Source organism: Eurytemora carolleeae, unplaced genomic scaffold (genome assembly GCF_000591075.1).
Source record: "Eurytemora carolleeae unplaced genomic scaffold, Eaff_2.0 scaffold537, whole genome shotgun sequence".
In the NCBI taxonomy this organism is placed as follows: Eukaryota; Metazoa; Arthropoda; class Copepoda; order Calanoida; family Temoridae; genus Eurytemora; species Eurytemora carolleeae.
The window spans coordinates 172,289-190,340 of NW_019396509.1; the positions used below are offsets into that span (position 1 = coordinate 172,289).

General features: G+C 32.0%; 1 protein-coding gene across 3 annotated transcripts; it reads left to right on the forward strand.

Moving 5' to 3' along the window:
* The first annotated feature begins 10,681 nt into the window (after nt 1-10,681).
* LOC111704593 (uncharacterized) lies at nt 10,682-17,927 on the forward strand. 3 transcript variants are annotated; one of them, XM_023476878.1, is made up of 14 exons: nt 10,682-10,742; nt 11,977-12,026; nt 12,086-12,123; nt 12,249-12,316; nt 12,626-12,647; nt 12,732-12,805; nt 13,308-13,413; nt 14,101-14,141; nt 14,239-14,276; nt 14,819-14,853; nt 14,930-15,010; nt 15,068-15,085; nt 15,867-15,927; nt 17,755-17,927. In XM_023476878.1, exons 1-14 carry the CDS (start codon nt 10,725-10,727, stop codon nt 17,897-17,899), a joined length of 795 nt encoding a protein of 264 aa, XP_023332646.1. In that variant the 5' UTR covers nt 10,682-10,724; the 3' UTR covers nt 17,900-17,927. The 3 variants fall into 3 exon arrangements, with proteins under 3 accessions (XP_023332646.1, XP_023332645.1, XP_023332649.1); XM_023476877.1 differs by having other exon boundaries at nt 10,683-10,742; nt 12,086-12,135; XM_023476881.1 differs by having other exon boundaries at nt 10,683-10,742; nt 12,086-12,135; nt 14,819-14,850; nt 14,951-15,010.
* Nucleotides 17,928-18,052: the final 125 nt, after the last annotated feature.

An 18,052-nucleotide genomic window follows, 5' to 3' on the forward strand; every position in this document is an offset into this window, starting at 1 on the left:
TAATCAGCTCGCTCTTCAATCCCCCATTTTCGATCACTGACCGATCCTTGATCGGCTGCTCAAGATCGATGGGAAGCTCAGGTTCAGCTGCCGGAAAAGGAATCTGATCCAGCATCCGCTCTAGGAAAAGAAGACGTTCTTTAACTGGTTCAGAGCATTGGGGACACCTTTGAATCCTGAGTTTACAATCACCACAGATCATATGCCCGTTCACACATTGATAGATCGGCGGTTCGATCGGGACCTCGTAGCAGACCGGACATTCCAGAAAACGATTGATATCGTCAACTTTGTCCAAATAAGAGAACCTCATTTTAAGCCTTTTAAGCGAGTTATTTAAATCTGACAACCATTGTTATACATTCTAAAAATTTGCAATAATGGTCAAACATTCGGCTTAATATTTTATTTAAATCAAAACTGATTGATAAACGTCTTTACTGTATAAAAAAGAAATAAGACAGTTGATGTTTTCTTTTTTCTGATGCGCACTCATGGTAATCTGAGAAATAACTTGCGGCATAGGCGAACAATATAAAAAATACGACGACATTTATGAAAATCAACCTCCCATGTTTGGACTTCAGCCCCAGCCAATCCCTTTGACTGCGGCTGGGTGGATGAGGGGACGAAGGCCAACCACATCAATCTCTAGTCCGAATCACATTCTCATCATTTTCTTGTCCGAACCACATCGAAACCCTCGTCCTTTCAATATTATTTTTTTTAAGTGTCCGATCCTTGAAAATAAATACATTTTTTAAAAATATGGCGACGTTAGGGCATAGATGAAATATCAAATTTTCCCAATTAAATTTTAGATTTGTGTAAAAATAAAAATGCTCCAAAAACGATGTTCTACAAAAAAGCGTCCGTATCTAGGGCCCTTTCTTTCGCAGAAAATGTAAAACATTCTCAAACTCGATGTAAACAACTTTTTGTAATATTTCAGCTGAATTTGGGTTAGAGATATGACTTACAATTTTTATATGATTAAATACTGTTTGAATTCATAGGGTTGTGACCAATTAATTGTAGCAAATGATTTGAATAATATAAATTGAACATTATTTTTTCTGGAATTTTAAGCATGCGGCTGCAGGCAGTAGTGATCTCTTAGTGGGGACAACAAATCTACCTTATTTGTAAATAAATCAGAAATCAATGATTTTTTTGTATGGGTTGAAATGGAAAGATTAAAGACCAAGTTCACGCAAATTCTTTGGTATAAATTTTTATTTGTGAAAGTTATCCATTTTGGAGGCAGAAGAGATTCAATTTTGAACCTAAATATTGTTTGATATCATTCTCGTGAATTTGAAGATTCCAACATCTCAAAATCCTTGGAAAACTTTATTATAGTCATGTTCTATGCCCTAACGTCACCATATTTTAAAAAAATGTATTTATTTTCAAGGATCGGACACTTAAAAAAAATAATATTGAAAGGACGAGGATTTCGATGTGGTTCGGACGAGAAAATGATGAGAATGTGGTTTGGACTAGAGATTGATGTGGTTGGCCTTCCTCCCCTCGGTGGATTCTCATTTGAACCTCTGCCGTTTGAACTATGGTACGTTTGAACTATTGTTCGTTTGAACTATTGTTCATTTGAACTACTGACATGACGTCATATCCTGTAGTTTAAATCAACACATTTCTTGCTCATTTGTACTATTTTTCTACCCCAATTCAGTTTCAATTTTTTTTATAATTCCCATAAAGTTAGTTCATGACAATTAATTAGATAACCACATTATACAGAAATGTTATAGTTCAAATGAACATAAAAATAGTTCAAATGAACATAAAAATAGTTCAAATGAACATAAAAATAGTTCAAATGAACTTAAAAATAGTTCAAATGAAAAAAATAGCTCAAATGAACATAAAAATAGTTCAAATGTATAGTTCAAATGAAAAAAAAAATAGTTCAAATGAACATAAAAATAGTTCAAATAAAATATAGTTCAAATGAAAAAAATTGAAATGAACTAAAATATAGTTTTAAATGAAAAAAAATAGTTCAAATGAAATAGTTCAAATGAAAAAAAAATTGAAATAAATTAAAATATAGTTTTAAATGAAAAATAAATAGTTCAAATGAAAAATAAACAAACAAAAATTTCAAATAAAATTGTTAAAAAACATATAAATAGTTCAAATCAAATGTAATTTACTCCAACTCCTGACGTGATTTTACCCTGCCCCTTTATCTGTCACCTCACCTCCCACAGGCCTATGTTTATGACCAATTATTTTTCATTTTTTCAGCAAAATATTAGTATTTATTTTTTTATTATATTAGGTTAGGTTAGGTTAAGACAATTTCTGGGCCGAGCACCCTGCAAGCCAGAGACGTCACTGGCTGAATCGCTTATGTTAAATTACATCACTTTGACATCATTTGACATAACTTTTTTGAATAGTTTTTTACATTTTTTAACGTTTTTTTTTTTGTTTGTTTAAGCCCTAGAAACCACCCTAGAAACCATTTTACGTGACTAATGTTAAATCATTTCGTAATTCAACGTTACGGACCGTACCAACAATTCTAACGTTACAGAACGTTGAATAATGTAAATGTTATCTATATAACATAAGCTTACGTACCTTTACGAAGGTTGGTAACATTAGTTTTAGGTTTATATTGAACTTTAAATTTACGTAATATATTAATCTAAATTTACGTTACATAACGTAAGATATAACGTCAGCTTAAGGTTTTCTTTAACGTAATTGGAGTTCGTAAATAAACGTTAATTTACGAAATATCTTACTTCGTTGTAAGGTTTAAAGTTTTATGTTTGATATCCATGCATCGATATACATAACAAAATTTTTTCAAATTTTGCAACTTAATCCATATCAATGCCAAACTAGCTATTCATATAAATTGCCCTTAACATTCCAAAAAATGTTTTGTGCATACCATTTCATGTAAATAGTTTAATTTAGCAGCATTATAGGATATTTGAATCAGCCCCCCCCCCNAGAAGAACAAAAAAACGAAGTTTTTTATTTTATGCGTCATTATGTTTGTTAAATTTCAAACAAATGTCACATGGGATAATTGAACAAGTATAATCAACGATAAACGAAAGCTGGAAGCCATAATTTAACAGAAATAATTAACCATCACTGAATTTGGTGTTCTCAACATAGTGTTCTCTATAGAACAATTAGGCAAGTACAAAGTATTTTTTACATCACAAGTTTAGTACAAAGTGTTTCCTACAGATTAATAGGTAAGTACTATAGTGCTCTACAAAACAATAGGTAAGAACATATGTGTTCTCATCAGAACATTAGGTAAGTACTTATGTGTTTGGTTTTGTTCTTTGGTACGTCAAATAATGTTATTCAACGTAACTTTGGTGAAAAATGAGCATATATTTTGGATTGATAAAAATCAAATTTTGGTTTCTTGAAAACATACTGTCATTGTTACGTTAAATAACATTACTCAACCTAACTTTTGTGAAAGCTGCTTCCATATTTAGGGTTCATTAATGTATAGTTTGGTTCATGCACGGAACCATACTTTGTATTATGTTAATTAACGTTACTTAACGTAACTTCCGTGAAAACTGTACCCATATTTGGGGTTTCTTTTGTGAAAGCTGCTTCCATGTTAAGGGTTCATTGATGTAAAAGTTAGGTTTATGTACGCAACTATACGTGCATTGTTACGTTAAATAAGGTTACTTAACGTAACTTCCGTGGAAACTGTGCCCATATTTGGGGTTTCTGAATGTAAAAGTTGGGTTCATGAACGTCAGGTAACGTTAAATTTAACGTTTCATGATGTAACCTTTTTTACGTTACATAATGTAAAAGTGGGTACGTTTTTACGTTCCTGGAACGTTAAATAGTGACGTTAATTAACGTTAATGAGTCCTAAAAGGAACGTTATCTAACGTTCTGAGAACGTTATTTGTCTTGTTGGGCAGAGGAGGTCCTAAGGTCATCATGGGGATGTCAATAATTACCTGTGCCAGGTCTGACGACGTCATATTTTAGGTGTTGAGGACGTGTTGAGGATGTTTAATGCAAGGATTCTTACGTCCTCATGACCAAACCTTCAAAGTCGAAATGACTTCACTTTGGACGTCCAAATGACCAAACTTTTGACGTCCAAATGACCAAAGTTTTGACGTCCAAATGACCAAACTAGTTATTTATTTATCCTATTTATTAACCATCCCCCTCCCTGAGGTTCATACATTCAATATATAATCATCCAACTACAATTCTTTCATCAATTCATGCTTACATTCTAATCTAGTACCTGCTATAAATACTGTAGAAAAGAAATTCTATTTGTCACAAGATTTACAATTTACTGACATTGATTTTTCCGAAAACATCAATTAATTCCGTAAAAATCAAAATTTTCAAAAATGTTATTTTTTTTAAATATTTGGGTATTATATCTTACAGATCAATTCTTTTGAAAAAAATTATAATATTTGAAAATTCTAGCCATCCAAAGCCAAAAAGTGGCTTTTATTTAAATTTCAGGTGGAGACATCTAGTGGCGAAACTCAGAAGGTCCTAATCTGACCTAATACGACCTAAATCCGACTTAAAGGCACTGGTTAGGTTGTGACCAGTTATGACCAGTTTGGTAATCCAACCATGCAAAATCTAATTTGACTTAAGGGTCAAGTTATGAACAGTTAGGACCAGTTAGGTAAAGCAACCAAGTCCGACCTAATCCAACCAAATCCAGTTAGGTCTCCTGACTTAACTCAACCAATCATGACCAAATCCGACCTAAGTGGATTGGTCAGGTTAAGACCAGTATGAGACCAGTTAGGTATCTCGACCTAACCCGACATAACCTGACCAAACACAACCTAGGGGGACTGGTCATTTTCTGACCAGTTAGGTCTCCTGACATAACTCAACCAATCTCGACCAAATCTGACTTAAGTGGATTGGTCAGGTTAAGACCAGTATGAGACCAGTTAGGTAGCTCAACCTAACCCGACCTAAACTGACCAAACATGACCTAAGGGGACTGGTCATGTTTCGACCAGTTTGATAATCTGACGTAACCCGACCTAACCTGACCTAACACGACCTAAGGGGACTGGTCATATTGCGACCAATTTGGTAATCTGACGTAACCCGACCTAACCTGACCTATCTCGACCTAATGGGACTGGTCACGTGACATCGCTTGTTTCTAGGGAGATCAAATATCATAGTACAACCTAATTGTACTTTGTATAGCCATGTTTATGTACTATGGTGAACTATTTGAAACGGAAAAAATAGCAAAATATAAATTTTAAAACACTAAATTTTTGATGGCGTCATATAACATTATTTTGATGTAATTTTTTCTCTGTCAAAAATTGTATTTTTTCAATGTAAAATGACGTTAATTTAACATCAAATTAAAAAAATATATTTTTTATTAATTTACACTGAACATTTAAATAATCTTCTATTTTTATGTCCCTCTCTGATTACTTAAATTTTTTTAGTAAAAAAAGAAATTTAATTTAATTAATTCTCAAGATTATAATGTAGTGAATTGATGGAATGATGAATTCAAGATTTAAATTGTCTTAAGCATGGAGAAATAGTAAACAATATAATTATTTTTATTTTTATTTTATTTATTTTATTCAATACAAATATTTAAATCCCTGTTCCCATTTTACTGCTAATTGTTTGGGTGGTGTGGTCTTCTAGTCTTCTAGTCTTTTAGTCTACTAGTCTACTATAGTTGTCTAGTCTACTAGTCTTATATATATACATATATATATCTAATCTTCTATCCTTCAACTAGATATAAAGATTGTTTCTATTTCAGTTGGACAGAGGATATATTTCACATCTGAAGCCCAGACTATGGGACCATGGATGGGAATGCATGAATAAGGATGGAATTTTTACAAGACAAACAGTTTGGCAATGTTATGAAGATTCTATGGAAACATTGAAGATACTCTAATAACACCAAGTCAAAATAAAGAAGTTAAAATAATCTTTGTTTGTGATAGATATTTAGATTTGTTACATGATAACTGTTTTTCTTATTTTAATAATAGATTACAACTTTTTGTCATTTGTATTTAGTACAAGGGACGCTATCATAATTTTGATTGACATTATTTTGACGTCATTTAAGAGTAAAACTACATTAATGAAATGTCATTTAAATGTTCATAGATATAATTTTGATGTAATTTAAATGTTAAGTGACATTATTTGAACGTCATGATTTTAAGGTCTTGAGATGTTAGGTATCGTAAATATGGATCTCATTTTTGGTATTGTAACCTCAAATAATGTCATTATGATGTCACAAAACATACAAAATGACATCAAACAAACATAAAATTGAAATAATTTTGGGATATTTTACATCAATCTAACGTCTCAAAATGACGTCATATTGACGTTAAAGTGGGAACGTTTTTACATCAATTTGATGTCTTTTTGTGATGTCAAAATGACATAACTGCACTCTAAAAAGATGTCAATTTGATTCTAATTTAATGTCCCTTGTTTTGCAAGGAAAGGGAGAGATATCACGGTCTTATCGTGTGCAATTGAGGGATTATGTTGTCTCTATGGGTTGCATGATAATGTATGAACTCTGGGTCCGTCCGGAACTCTGGAGCATTGTGGGGCTAGATGTAAGCAGTGTCTGCAGTTAGCTTGGTATCTGAATCACCAACATGAAGGAGCCAGGGTTGAGACGGGGTTGTGATTTGTTTTAAGTGTTTCTAGCTGACTGAGGGCTGGGAGGTGTAGAGAGGTTGGGGGGAGGGGACGGAAGGGCGAGGGTGACATGTGGGCGGAAAAGGATTCACACGTCTTGAAACAAACAACGGCATACAGAATCAGTAGAGTCATCTTCCTTATATTTTGAATTTGTGTCAACTTTACCCCCTACTGGGGGTTAAATTAAAATGGGATTTTAATTTAACCAAGAGTAAAAGAAATTTGAAACTTCAAAGTCCAACCAACCAAGATATAACCCGCCCAGATTTCCATATTTCAAAATGTTGACTTTAAAAGTCACAATATTAAAACAAAGAGATCTAAAATGGATATTTTTTAACATTTATTTAAAAAAACGAAAGAGTTTTGAAATATTTGCATAAGACATGGTTAAAAATTGGTTGGTTAGAAATGAACAAAGTAAACTATTGAGGAACATCAGTGGGAACATCAGTGGTATCATCAGTGGTATCATCATGTTGGTGGTGCAGATCATCAATCTTGACAGCAGGTTTGCTCACAACTAGGCTTCAGGCTAAGGGAGAGATATAATGTGCAATTGAGCGATTATTTTGTCTCTGGGTTCCATGATAATGTATGAACTCCCAGCGAACATAAAGACCGACGGCGGTTATACCGCCTCGTTCTACGACAAGCTTCGCTGGAGTTGGGCGGAGCTCCGATCACCTGGTTCGATGTCGGTCTTGGCGGTATAGTAAAAGGATCACACCCAGATCTGTCGTATATACGAAATCGTACATGCGACAGCGCACAAATGAACTCCAAAATCTACACTTCGACATCGGTGCTTTGGAGTATATACTACAGCGATGACTTCTTCACCAAAATCTACATTCGATATCGGAGAGGTATACACCGATATCAATATACTATATCGGAAAAAATGTCACCGAATTCAACATACTACATCGTAGACTTTCTCACCGAATTGTCAGCGTACTACTACCATACTCAGGGGTGACTACAGGATTTTTTCATGGGGGGTGGGGGAGCCCCTTTTTCTAAAAACTATGATGTTAAAGTTAAGTCAAGTTTAAAAATCCTATAATCCCCCCTGAGTATGAAAGAAGTATGCTGTNTAATTTAGTCTACTCTGTCGGATTTACTACTACAGCGGTGTATTTATCGTTTCTGCGACAGATTACTATGGCGGGGAAAATTTTGTATATACTACAGCGGTTCAGAATTTCCGAAGTCGTATATACGACAGATGTACTATGGTGGGGAAAATTTTGTATATATACTACAGCGGTTCAGAATTTCCGAAGTCGTATATACGACAATTATACTATGGCGGGGAAAATTTTGTTTCTACTACAGAGGTTCAGAATTCCCCGCCATCGAAACTGCGACAATTGCACTATGGCGGGGACATGTAGTATATACTATTGCGGTACAGTGTACCCCCTGCCATCGCATTTACGACGGAGGAAAACCAACTCTGGCGAAGATTTAATGTTAGCTGGGCTCTGGGTCTGTCCTGAACTCTGGAGCATTTTGGGGCTAGATGGAAGCAGTGTCTGCAGTTAGCTCGGTATCTGAATCACCATCATGAAGGAGCCAGTGTTAAGACGGAGTTGTGATCGTCTTAAGTGTTTCTAGCTGACTGAGGGCCAGGAGGTGTAGAGAGGTTGGGGGGAGGGGACGGAAGGGCGAGGGTGACATGTGGGCGGAAAAGGATTCACACAACAAACAAACAACGGTATACAGAATCAGTAGAGTCATCTTCCTTATATTTCAAATTTGTGTCAACAATGTCTTTATAAAATCTGTAAAACTACGTAAATATATGTATTTTTCAAGTTCTAAAACCAAATTGTTAAGAATTGGACTATAATTTTGCATGGCCATTGTTCAGAGGCGTATTCAGGGGGGGAATGGGGGCTAATCCCCCCCCCCTGGACCATTGAAATTTATTGAATTCAGGGGAATTTCAGACCCTAATGGGTGCTGAGCTCCCCCTGGAACAAATTCCTAAATACACCCCTTCCTTCATTTCTATACAATTAATTCCACAAATTTCTGAAATCCATATTCATTGATATTAATTATTTTCAATCCAATCCAATATTCAGTCTACAGAAATTCACACCATCTTAACATTCCTTCCTCGGTTTCCATCTAAATTAACATTCATATATGCATTTTGTCTGTATTTTCAACAATTATATATTCAATATGTTATACTTTATACAATTACCATTATATCTAGCTGTTACAAGACTGTCAAAGTTAAACTTCTATTTATCAAAAAATCAAGAATTTACTGACATTGATTCTAATGAAAACATCAATTTACTCAAAAATGATAGCAAATTGCTAATTGCAAATTGCAAATAGCAATTTTAAAACACTGCATTTTCCAAAATGTTTGCATTACATTTCTTACAGAACAATTCTCTTAAAAAGAGTACAAAATATTTTCAAATTCTAACTTAAAATGCATTTTTGTGCAGTTCAGGTTTCGTGAATATATTGTGTTTTGTGTATTGTGTATTGTGTATTGTGTATTGTGTATTATGTATAGTGTATTGTGTACTGTGTAATGTGTATTGTATATTGTGTATTGTGTATTGTGTATTGTGTATTGTGTATTGTTGTGTATTGTGTATTGTGCATTGTGTTTTGTGTATTGTGTATTGTGTTTTGTGTATTGTGTATTGTGTATTGTGTATTGTGTATTGTGTATTGTGTATTGTGTTTTGTATATTGTGTATTGTGTATTGTGTATTGTGTATTGTGTATTGTGTATTGTGTATTGTATATTGTAAATTGTACATTGTATATTGCATATTGTGTATTGTGTATTGTATATTGTGTATTATGTATTGTGTATTGTGTATTGTGTAATGTGTATTGTATATTGTGTATTGTGTATTGTGTATTGTGTATTGTGTATATTGTGTATTGTGTATTGTGCATTGTGTTTTGTGTATTGTGTATTGTGTTTTCTATATTGTGTATTGTGTATATTGTGTATTGTGTATTGTATATTGTGTATTGTATATTGTGTATTGTATATTGTGTATTGTGTATTGCATATTGTGTGCCCTGCACTACTTCTGAATTAAAAATAGGAACACGCCCTGCACTACTTCTGAATTAAAAATAGGAACACGCCCTGCACTACTTCTGAATTAAAATAGGAACACGCCCTGCACTACTTCTGAATTAAAAATGACATTTTTCATGGAAATAATTTACTTTCTTTCAATACGTTTCTGAAATAATTAATTTAATTTAATCTAATTAAAAAATTATATTTGTAATTGGACAAATTAAATCATCATTTAAACTAAGAAAATTTAAATCAGTTATTAAAAGATTAGATAATTGATAGATATATCATTAAATTATCAAATATTTAAAGTAATTTTATGATTCTTTCATAATTAGAATATAATCACATTTGGCCTTCTAAACCAAATTAATAAAGTGTAAGTAAAACTAAAAAATTCACAACTTAAATATTTTCTTTTTCACCAACTTTAGGTCAACTTTAGACTCATAATTTATATTTATATTTATATATATATATATATAATCGCGAAATAGGCCAAATCTACAAAGTTATCTTAATTTTTCAAGTGTATATATTTTTTAATTCAATTTTTGTCCCCGAAACGGGACAATTACTCCAGAATACAGGATATGTTCGAAAACGGTTAAAGGTTAATGAAATGTTTGATTTTTTTGCCTATTTCTAAGAGTGTTACAAAATGGGCCAAGTGTTAGTTTTGAAACTAATGTCCCCCTGAAGTGATGTATCTTCTTCTCAAAGAAAATTCTAAAGTGAATGGTATAAATTTAATTTACCTGACCCCCTCCCCCTCCTCCTAATTTTTCATAGTAATTAATCTTTGCCTTATTTAATTCAATTAATTGTACTAACAGATTTAAGTGTTATTAACTTTAATTGGTTCAACTAGTCTGTCAGTAGTATCATAGATTGCAGAATGAAACTACTATCTTCAGTAAGTTCTTAAAAACTCTTACATTTGTAAAACTTTCAAAATTTGTTTTTCAATTTTAACTTAACCTTTTTAATATTGAAAAAGTTGTAATTGTACACACTTAATAATTAGCTTATAAAAGGTTCCATCAATTTCTATGACAGGGTCAACTTTGAAGTGTCACAAAGCCTTGGGCTTTGATTGTATTGCTCTAACTCACTTATACTTTTCTGTAGCCCTAAACATGTACATTTTTTCACTTTATACATTTGTTGCTAGCTTTGGTTTTAAAAAAAGTAATTGGCAAAATTCTCATAGATTTTTGCTTAAGACTTTGAGACCTTTATATCACAATGAACCATTTTATAAAAAAAAAACGGGTATAATTTGACAACTTTGCCAATAGGACAGAAAAGCTTGTTAGAGGATTTATTAGCTAGTGAAATGTTTATTGTATGTTATGTCATCTGTCTGTATTCGCATACAGTACATATATCTGGTGCAAACAATTAGTAGCATGAAATAAATTGTATACAGGGTGTCTCTAAATAACCCCAGAAGTTGATACCATATTCTAATTTTATAATTTTTCGAACCGATTTACGTTGTTTTGAACAATACAGATATCTATACTGAAGGTGGCTGATCAAAGGGTGCCATCAAAACCTTGCAACTTCAAAATCCTCTGATAAATTATAATTAAGAGCCTCATTTTTTAAACGATTTTGATTTTGAATTTATATTAAAAAATCATTGAAATTAATTTCCCTGATAAGGAACTTACAATTACAACTATTAACCTAAAAATAAAATGTCCAATCAAATGGCGCAAACAAAATCCTTGGAAGATTTGACAAGAAATTTTTTTTAAAATCAGTTTAATGTAAACAGATTTTAAAAATTTTAATTTAAAAATATTTTTTTTGATAGCTTTAATAGATAACAAATTTTGCTAAGATATTCTGAACCCTGTTTCACAGGGAGGCCACTATTGCCTTTACTCTGAAAAGCAGAATCATCAAATAACAACTTTGAAAATACTTTTTTATTGCAAATCATATGATCAAATCGAATAGGAAGAACAAATTTAAGTGTTGAAAAATCAGTGCTCCCTGTGGCCTCTATTAGGCTGAATAATCTAATGCATCAGAGGATTTTCCATCATTAAACACATTGAGTAAATTTTATACATAAAATAGAAGTAAAACTAAGTAAAATCTATACTGTGCAGTATACTTCATATAAATTGTTCTAGGTATTAATAATGCTGTTAATCTGCGTATTACATACTGAAGCTCAATATGGGTAACATATTTAATTCTGTAATTAATAAAACAAGAGTTCTAATATATCAACTTGTTCAGGAAAGAAGATAATGTTGTATTGATTAAAAGCAGAGGGGGTGAGCGAAGAAGTAATTATATTATTATTTATTTCCACAACCCTTATGCCCTATTTTAATGATGATAAAAATTTGAGAAAGTTTTCTTTCTTCCAGTTTTTAAAATTTGACATTGTAATATTTAGAAGCTGATTGTGGGGATTCTGGAACCATTGGTGAAAAATGTAGAAACGGACTAATCTGTAGGACATTGGTACATCTTATTCATTATCATAGGGGTGGGAGGGTTGAACAGTAGTGTAGGGTAAGTAACAGTTGTATATAGAATTAAATTAGTAAAAACATTTAGATTTGGCTAACTTGGCATTTTTAGTATACAATTTCTTCATAAACATTCATACATTCATAGTTAGTTTCTATACATAAATTTTTCAGCAAAATTCCTCCAATCTATTAAAAATAATCAAAGTGGCATTTTTTTTAATAATGTTACTTGTTAAAGCTGGTACACTGACATGTCAGTAAATAAACCATCTCTTAATTAAACAATCAAATATTGCAGAATGGTGGGTCAGAATGTAGTGGTAATCAATTTTGTTCTCTTTATTTTAATTGTTCTATATTCTATTAATATTTATTTTCTACATTGAAACACTGAATTCCTATAGGAAAGAAATCATTACAAATAAAGAAAGACCTGTTCTGCGGTCAAAAAGATACTCTGCAGCGAAGATGTCAAAGAGTGAGTTCCATTAATTTAGTCACTGAAATTAAACAAGTTTGACTCTATTACTATTCATCCTTGAAAAAGAAAAAAGTTATTAAGATAGATGTATAATGTATACATATGTTTTTTGGCTACATATCAGTTTAGATACCATTGGATTCATTTAAAATTTATAATTAAATTATTCACACAGCAACAGCCTAACCAGTTCTTGACGAGATCCTCCATTTTGGATGAACGACCTATGACCCTGCAAATCATCATTTAAGCTCCATTAAACCATTCCTAATTCCTGTTTTTAAACTTCAGTAAATAAGAGCTTGTACACCAACAAAAATGAATAAATTTTGTTTAAATCAACACAACTATGGGTTTTGGTAATATGTATACAATTTGTATCTAAACATCTTCTATAAAAGGGATTAAGACTGATAATTTGATCATTCCTTTAATAATTACTACCATGTGTTATGTTATGTAAATACACATAAAGAATTTTAATTTTTTTGACAAATAGGGAGGAATCTGTATCAGGACTGCTAAGAAATCTTTTAAATGCAAAAAGGGTGGTCCAGGTAGAGGGGGCAAAAAAGGATCAGGTGGAAAACGTGGGAAAAGACCAGGTAGAGCCGGCAATACTGTTATAAATAATCTTATTTAGTTGGATGTAATGTCAATATTACTTTACTTAGTTTTCTTTGTATGCTTAGACTGTAGACAAATTTATGTTAACTAAGCTTTTAGGGCGCTTCGAGCCCATCATCTATTTCTACTTTTAATTGTGGCTTTATCTCTGAACATCTTCTCTTTGTACAGTATAAAACAAAAACAAAAAAAGTTTGCGGATTTCATAATATTTTTCGCGCATTTTCAAAATTTTACTAAAATAAAAAACTTTTAAATGCAAATTTTTAAAATTTTGATCATTCATAAACCTTCCCTGGGGTCACGTAATGTCCCAAAAAAAATTTGGGCCCGATCAGTTCAGTCGTTTTGACGTTTATTGGATACAAACAAAAAGACAGACAAGCCAAATTTATATATAGATATCATAATAATGCAATTCAATATTTTCCAGTGTACATAGTGTTAAACTTCTGTTGCTTCATTCTTAAGTACATCTTATCAAAAAAAAGATAAACTACATCTAATGTTGTTTTCTTTGACAACATCAACATCAACATCTCAACCTAGGTTTTGATTTGGATTCTGAAAAGATTTAAAGAAAAGAAATCTAAAATTTACGATCTAATTGTATTTCTTAAAGTTATGATATAGAGTAATAATTTCAAATTTTATGCTTATTTCAGCTAAACCTGAGGCTCCGAAAGAAGTGCATGTTCCAAATCAGGTAGCTTATAGCATTGATTCATTTCAAGGAAAGAATCCAATCCTTGTTAGAATACTCTTGTCTAATGTGGTGATTAGACAGCCTGCTTAATATTTAGATAGATTGTGATGCTATGGGTGTACCACCAACTTGCAGGTTTCCAAATTTTCATTTTTCATTTGTTTTCAAAATTCAGGATGTCCTTCATCATATTAGATCATTTAAAGCTCTTATTTGAAAATTAAGGGACTTATCAGAAAATTAAATAAAATAAATCATTTAGAAAAATGTATAAGGCTAATTTAAAATTTCTTGCCTAATTATTCAAGGATTATTTGAGTATTTTGCCATCAAAGCTTGGAGATTATCTGATATGAGAAGGGCACTCTGTAATTTGAAATTTGATATAATTACATTTAAAGTTTCTCCAACTTTATGACCTTTTTTCTGCAGTTTGAAAAGCTTTATTGTTAGAATTGATCATTTCAATGTAATAATGTTGATCTATAGGACAGATCATAAAAGATAGTTAATTATGCATGGCTTGATAAGGTCATTCTTTAAATACTAGAAAATAGAAAAGTTGTCTTGAAAAATAAATAAAAGACAGTATTTTAAATAATGTATTAGTGGGTTGTTATCTATTTTTAATTCTTAATGTGTTATAGTAGCACTTTTGACTAATGGTTTTATTTCAGAGTGCCAACTATGCTCTATTTTGGAGGCAGTGGTGGTAAACCGTTTAATTGAGATTATCTAAACTTCCTTGATATTGCTTGATGCATTTGATAGGGTTAATAACCATTTAGGAGGAGGATTATTTGGGTTAGGTGGAAATGGGGCTTCCTCATATCCGCGCTGTAATTCGGAATTTTGGAAACAGCTACCTGGTATGTGATTTCTTAAACACAGTTTTAAATTAATTTACTTCACTTCTTTATTTCCAGATTCTCCTGGGGATGTTGGTAAGAAGTTCTTTCAGTTTTAAATATCTAATTTCCTTACAGCGTAATTTTTGACCTGATTTTTAAGTAAATCATGTACACTATAAAATATTAACCCTTATGTAAAACCAACTAAGTTCTTCTGATTTTACTAAGGATTAAAGTGGGAGGGGGGAGTAAATTATCATTGTAACGGTTTTGAACTTTTGAAATTCTATAAATTAGAATTACAATAGAAATTAAAGGGAAAAGGTTCTGCAAATCACCTCCTCCCATTTTATTTTTAGTAAGCACAGGAGAGGTTGTTTTTTTTCTCTATGTTAAGCCTATCACAATTGGGGGGCAGAGTTTTCCATCCCCCCCCTTCCCCTAAGAGTTTTCCCCTAATTAACTCAAAAACGGCTTACAATAAAACGCTTGAACTTTTTAATGTTTTCAACATCATAGTTGTTAACAAATTTTGTCAAAAAAATTGTTTTTTTTTGCTAAGAGTAGAGTGGATGTGTAACATGTTAATAATGTCAAAAGTAAAAATAATTATTTTGAACATTTTCCCAAAGATTTTTAAATCTTATTTAAAATCCTCCTTATTATAGTTAGAGGTCTAATTTTTTTATGCACTAGGAACAAGTATCATATTTCCCTATATTATACTAAAGTTAAAAATTTCCCCGCCCCCATATCAACATTTGACAAAATTAGTCTAATCAGGTGACAGTTAACAGAAACAACAAAGCTGTTAAAACAAGAAATATTCCACTACTACTGCATAATATAAACATGATTTTTGTGTATTGAATAGGTCTTGCTATAATGAAAGGTGAAATATATGCATGTGGAGGTGGATTAGAAAATGGAGCTCAGTAAGTGTTTATTTAAATACAGTTTCTATTCTAGAGAGTAGCTTACTCATATGTCAACCTCCACCAAGGGGTTGGAGTTTGCCCCCCCTGTCCCTTTACCTGCTCTTATTTTCATTTTTACCCCTTGTTTCCATAGAGTAATAAATCAAAGAGGTAAACTAACCTCAGATGTACACAACTGACCACCCTATTAATTAATTAACAGTGGTTGGTTGTGAACATCACGAGATGTTTACGTATCTAACACTACACTTGTATATAAAGAGTGATTGTATTTCTTTTATGGGGTTATGAAATTGACAAATTTTTAGATTTTTTTTCTTTATTCAAAGAGATGTTGACTGCAAACATTTGACAATTTTCAAATTTGTAGGTTTTTAATTTACTACCTAAAAGTTCTGTCATTAATATTAAGTTTCTATTGGCATGCCTTTAGCTTAAAACTTGAATAACATTCTTATTTCAAACATTTTTATTCTTTCTTCTGTTCAACTCTTCTTAAAAAGGGGGTGCTTGCCCCCCGCCCATTACCACCCCTAGTTGCGCGCCTGTTATTCTGAGAACAAAAATTCAAACTTTTACCAAAGTACTGAAAAAAAAACACAAACTGGATGGGTATTTAACAAATGATAAACAAATGAACTGAAAAAAACGATGCGCACGCATCTTTAATTACGACTTCTTTTTTTAAATTATGTTAAATATTAAAACATTTTATATTAAACAATACAGTAAATTCATTTTTATTCTCACCTAAAATTGAGAGCAATGGTGTTGCATTTTATTTCAAACTTGGTTTCTTCCCCTGACAAATATCTCCTTTAAAATGGTTTGAGCAAATACAAGTTAAGGGATATATGGTCTAAAAAAGTCTAGCCATGCACAATGTTTTGGTATTTTGAAAAAAAACTCACATTTTTACAAGAAGAATTGTTTGTGCACTTTTTCACAATGCAAAATTTGGTCATACTCTTATTAACATAAACAAACTACTGAACTGGAATGTACTACAGTATACAATCCTGTATTTACAATCCATATCAAGTGTCTATCTAAATATTAATACTAATTTTCAATTATCTACATTTTACCACCCCAAAGAAGCTTTACTTCTCTGTTATTACTCTATGGTTGTATCATTAGTCATTATAGACATTTCAGCAGTACTCTTATCTCTGAAGTCCCCCTTTCCCCATCTTCTTTATTGTAGTCATATATTGACCTACTTCTTGTAGGTTGCAGAAAGACTTTTTTGGACTAGACTAGTAGATTTACAGGCTATTTTCTGGACTAGACTTGTAGATTTACAGGCTATTTTTGCCATTTTAATTCGATAGCATAAGTATAAATAAAGGTGACAAAATTAGTTTTGTAGAAAAGACAACCTTGACCATGACAATGGGATCAATAGATAGATGAGTCATGCAATGCATGAGTCACCCTTTTTATACATATGATAGATAGATAGAATAGCCTGTAAATCTACTTCTTATATACTACTAGTGTGAGCTGGAGGGGGCAAGTTTAGAAAATAGAGAAATACCAAAGTGAAATTTGGAAATAAGGGTAGTCAATTATTGAATTATGTTATTAGGGGAAAACATCTCTTTTCAGATTGCCAGCAAGATCATTTTTATTATTTTCCATTTTTATTATTTATGATTTTAACCTTTGCCCATGGCCCCCATTACCTGGTATGCATAGATGTTGCGAGAGGACTTCTCCCCAACCCCTCTGAATATGCCTCTAATGAAGATTTAAAATTGATTCATTTGATGGTTTTTTATACAGAGATTATCGACACAAAAATCCTGATCTATTTTTTAGATATTCTGCAGACTGTTACAAGAATGTTGGAGGAAACTGGGTAAAAAGTGCAAACTTAAATACACCAAGATCAAAACATACAATGACCACCATAGGGAATAGTATGATTGTGGCTGGTGGTAGGAATAATGAAGGATTCAGGTAAGTGAAATACCATTTAGTTCTTTATCCACCCCTTCTCCCTTTCATAAACCGTTTTAAACATATAACCAAAAAGAACATATGACACATAATTTAAAATCAGATGGTCCTGGGCTTTTTAAAACAAAGAAGCTTAAATTGAAAAACTCAACTAGCC

Excerpts from the sequence above, each read along its gene's own strand:
- LOC111704593 (XM_023476877.1), top strand. Across the intron at positions 12,648-12,731 it reads TGGTGGGTCAGAATGTAGTG|GAAAGAAATCATTACAAATA; the intron begins GTAATCAATTTT and ends GAATTCCTATAG. Across the intron at positions 14,277-14,818 it reads GGTGTACCACCAACTTGCAG|AGTGCCAACTATGCTCTATT; the intron begins GTTTCCAAATTT and ends GTTTTATTTCAG.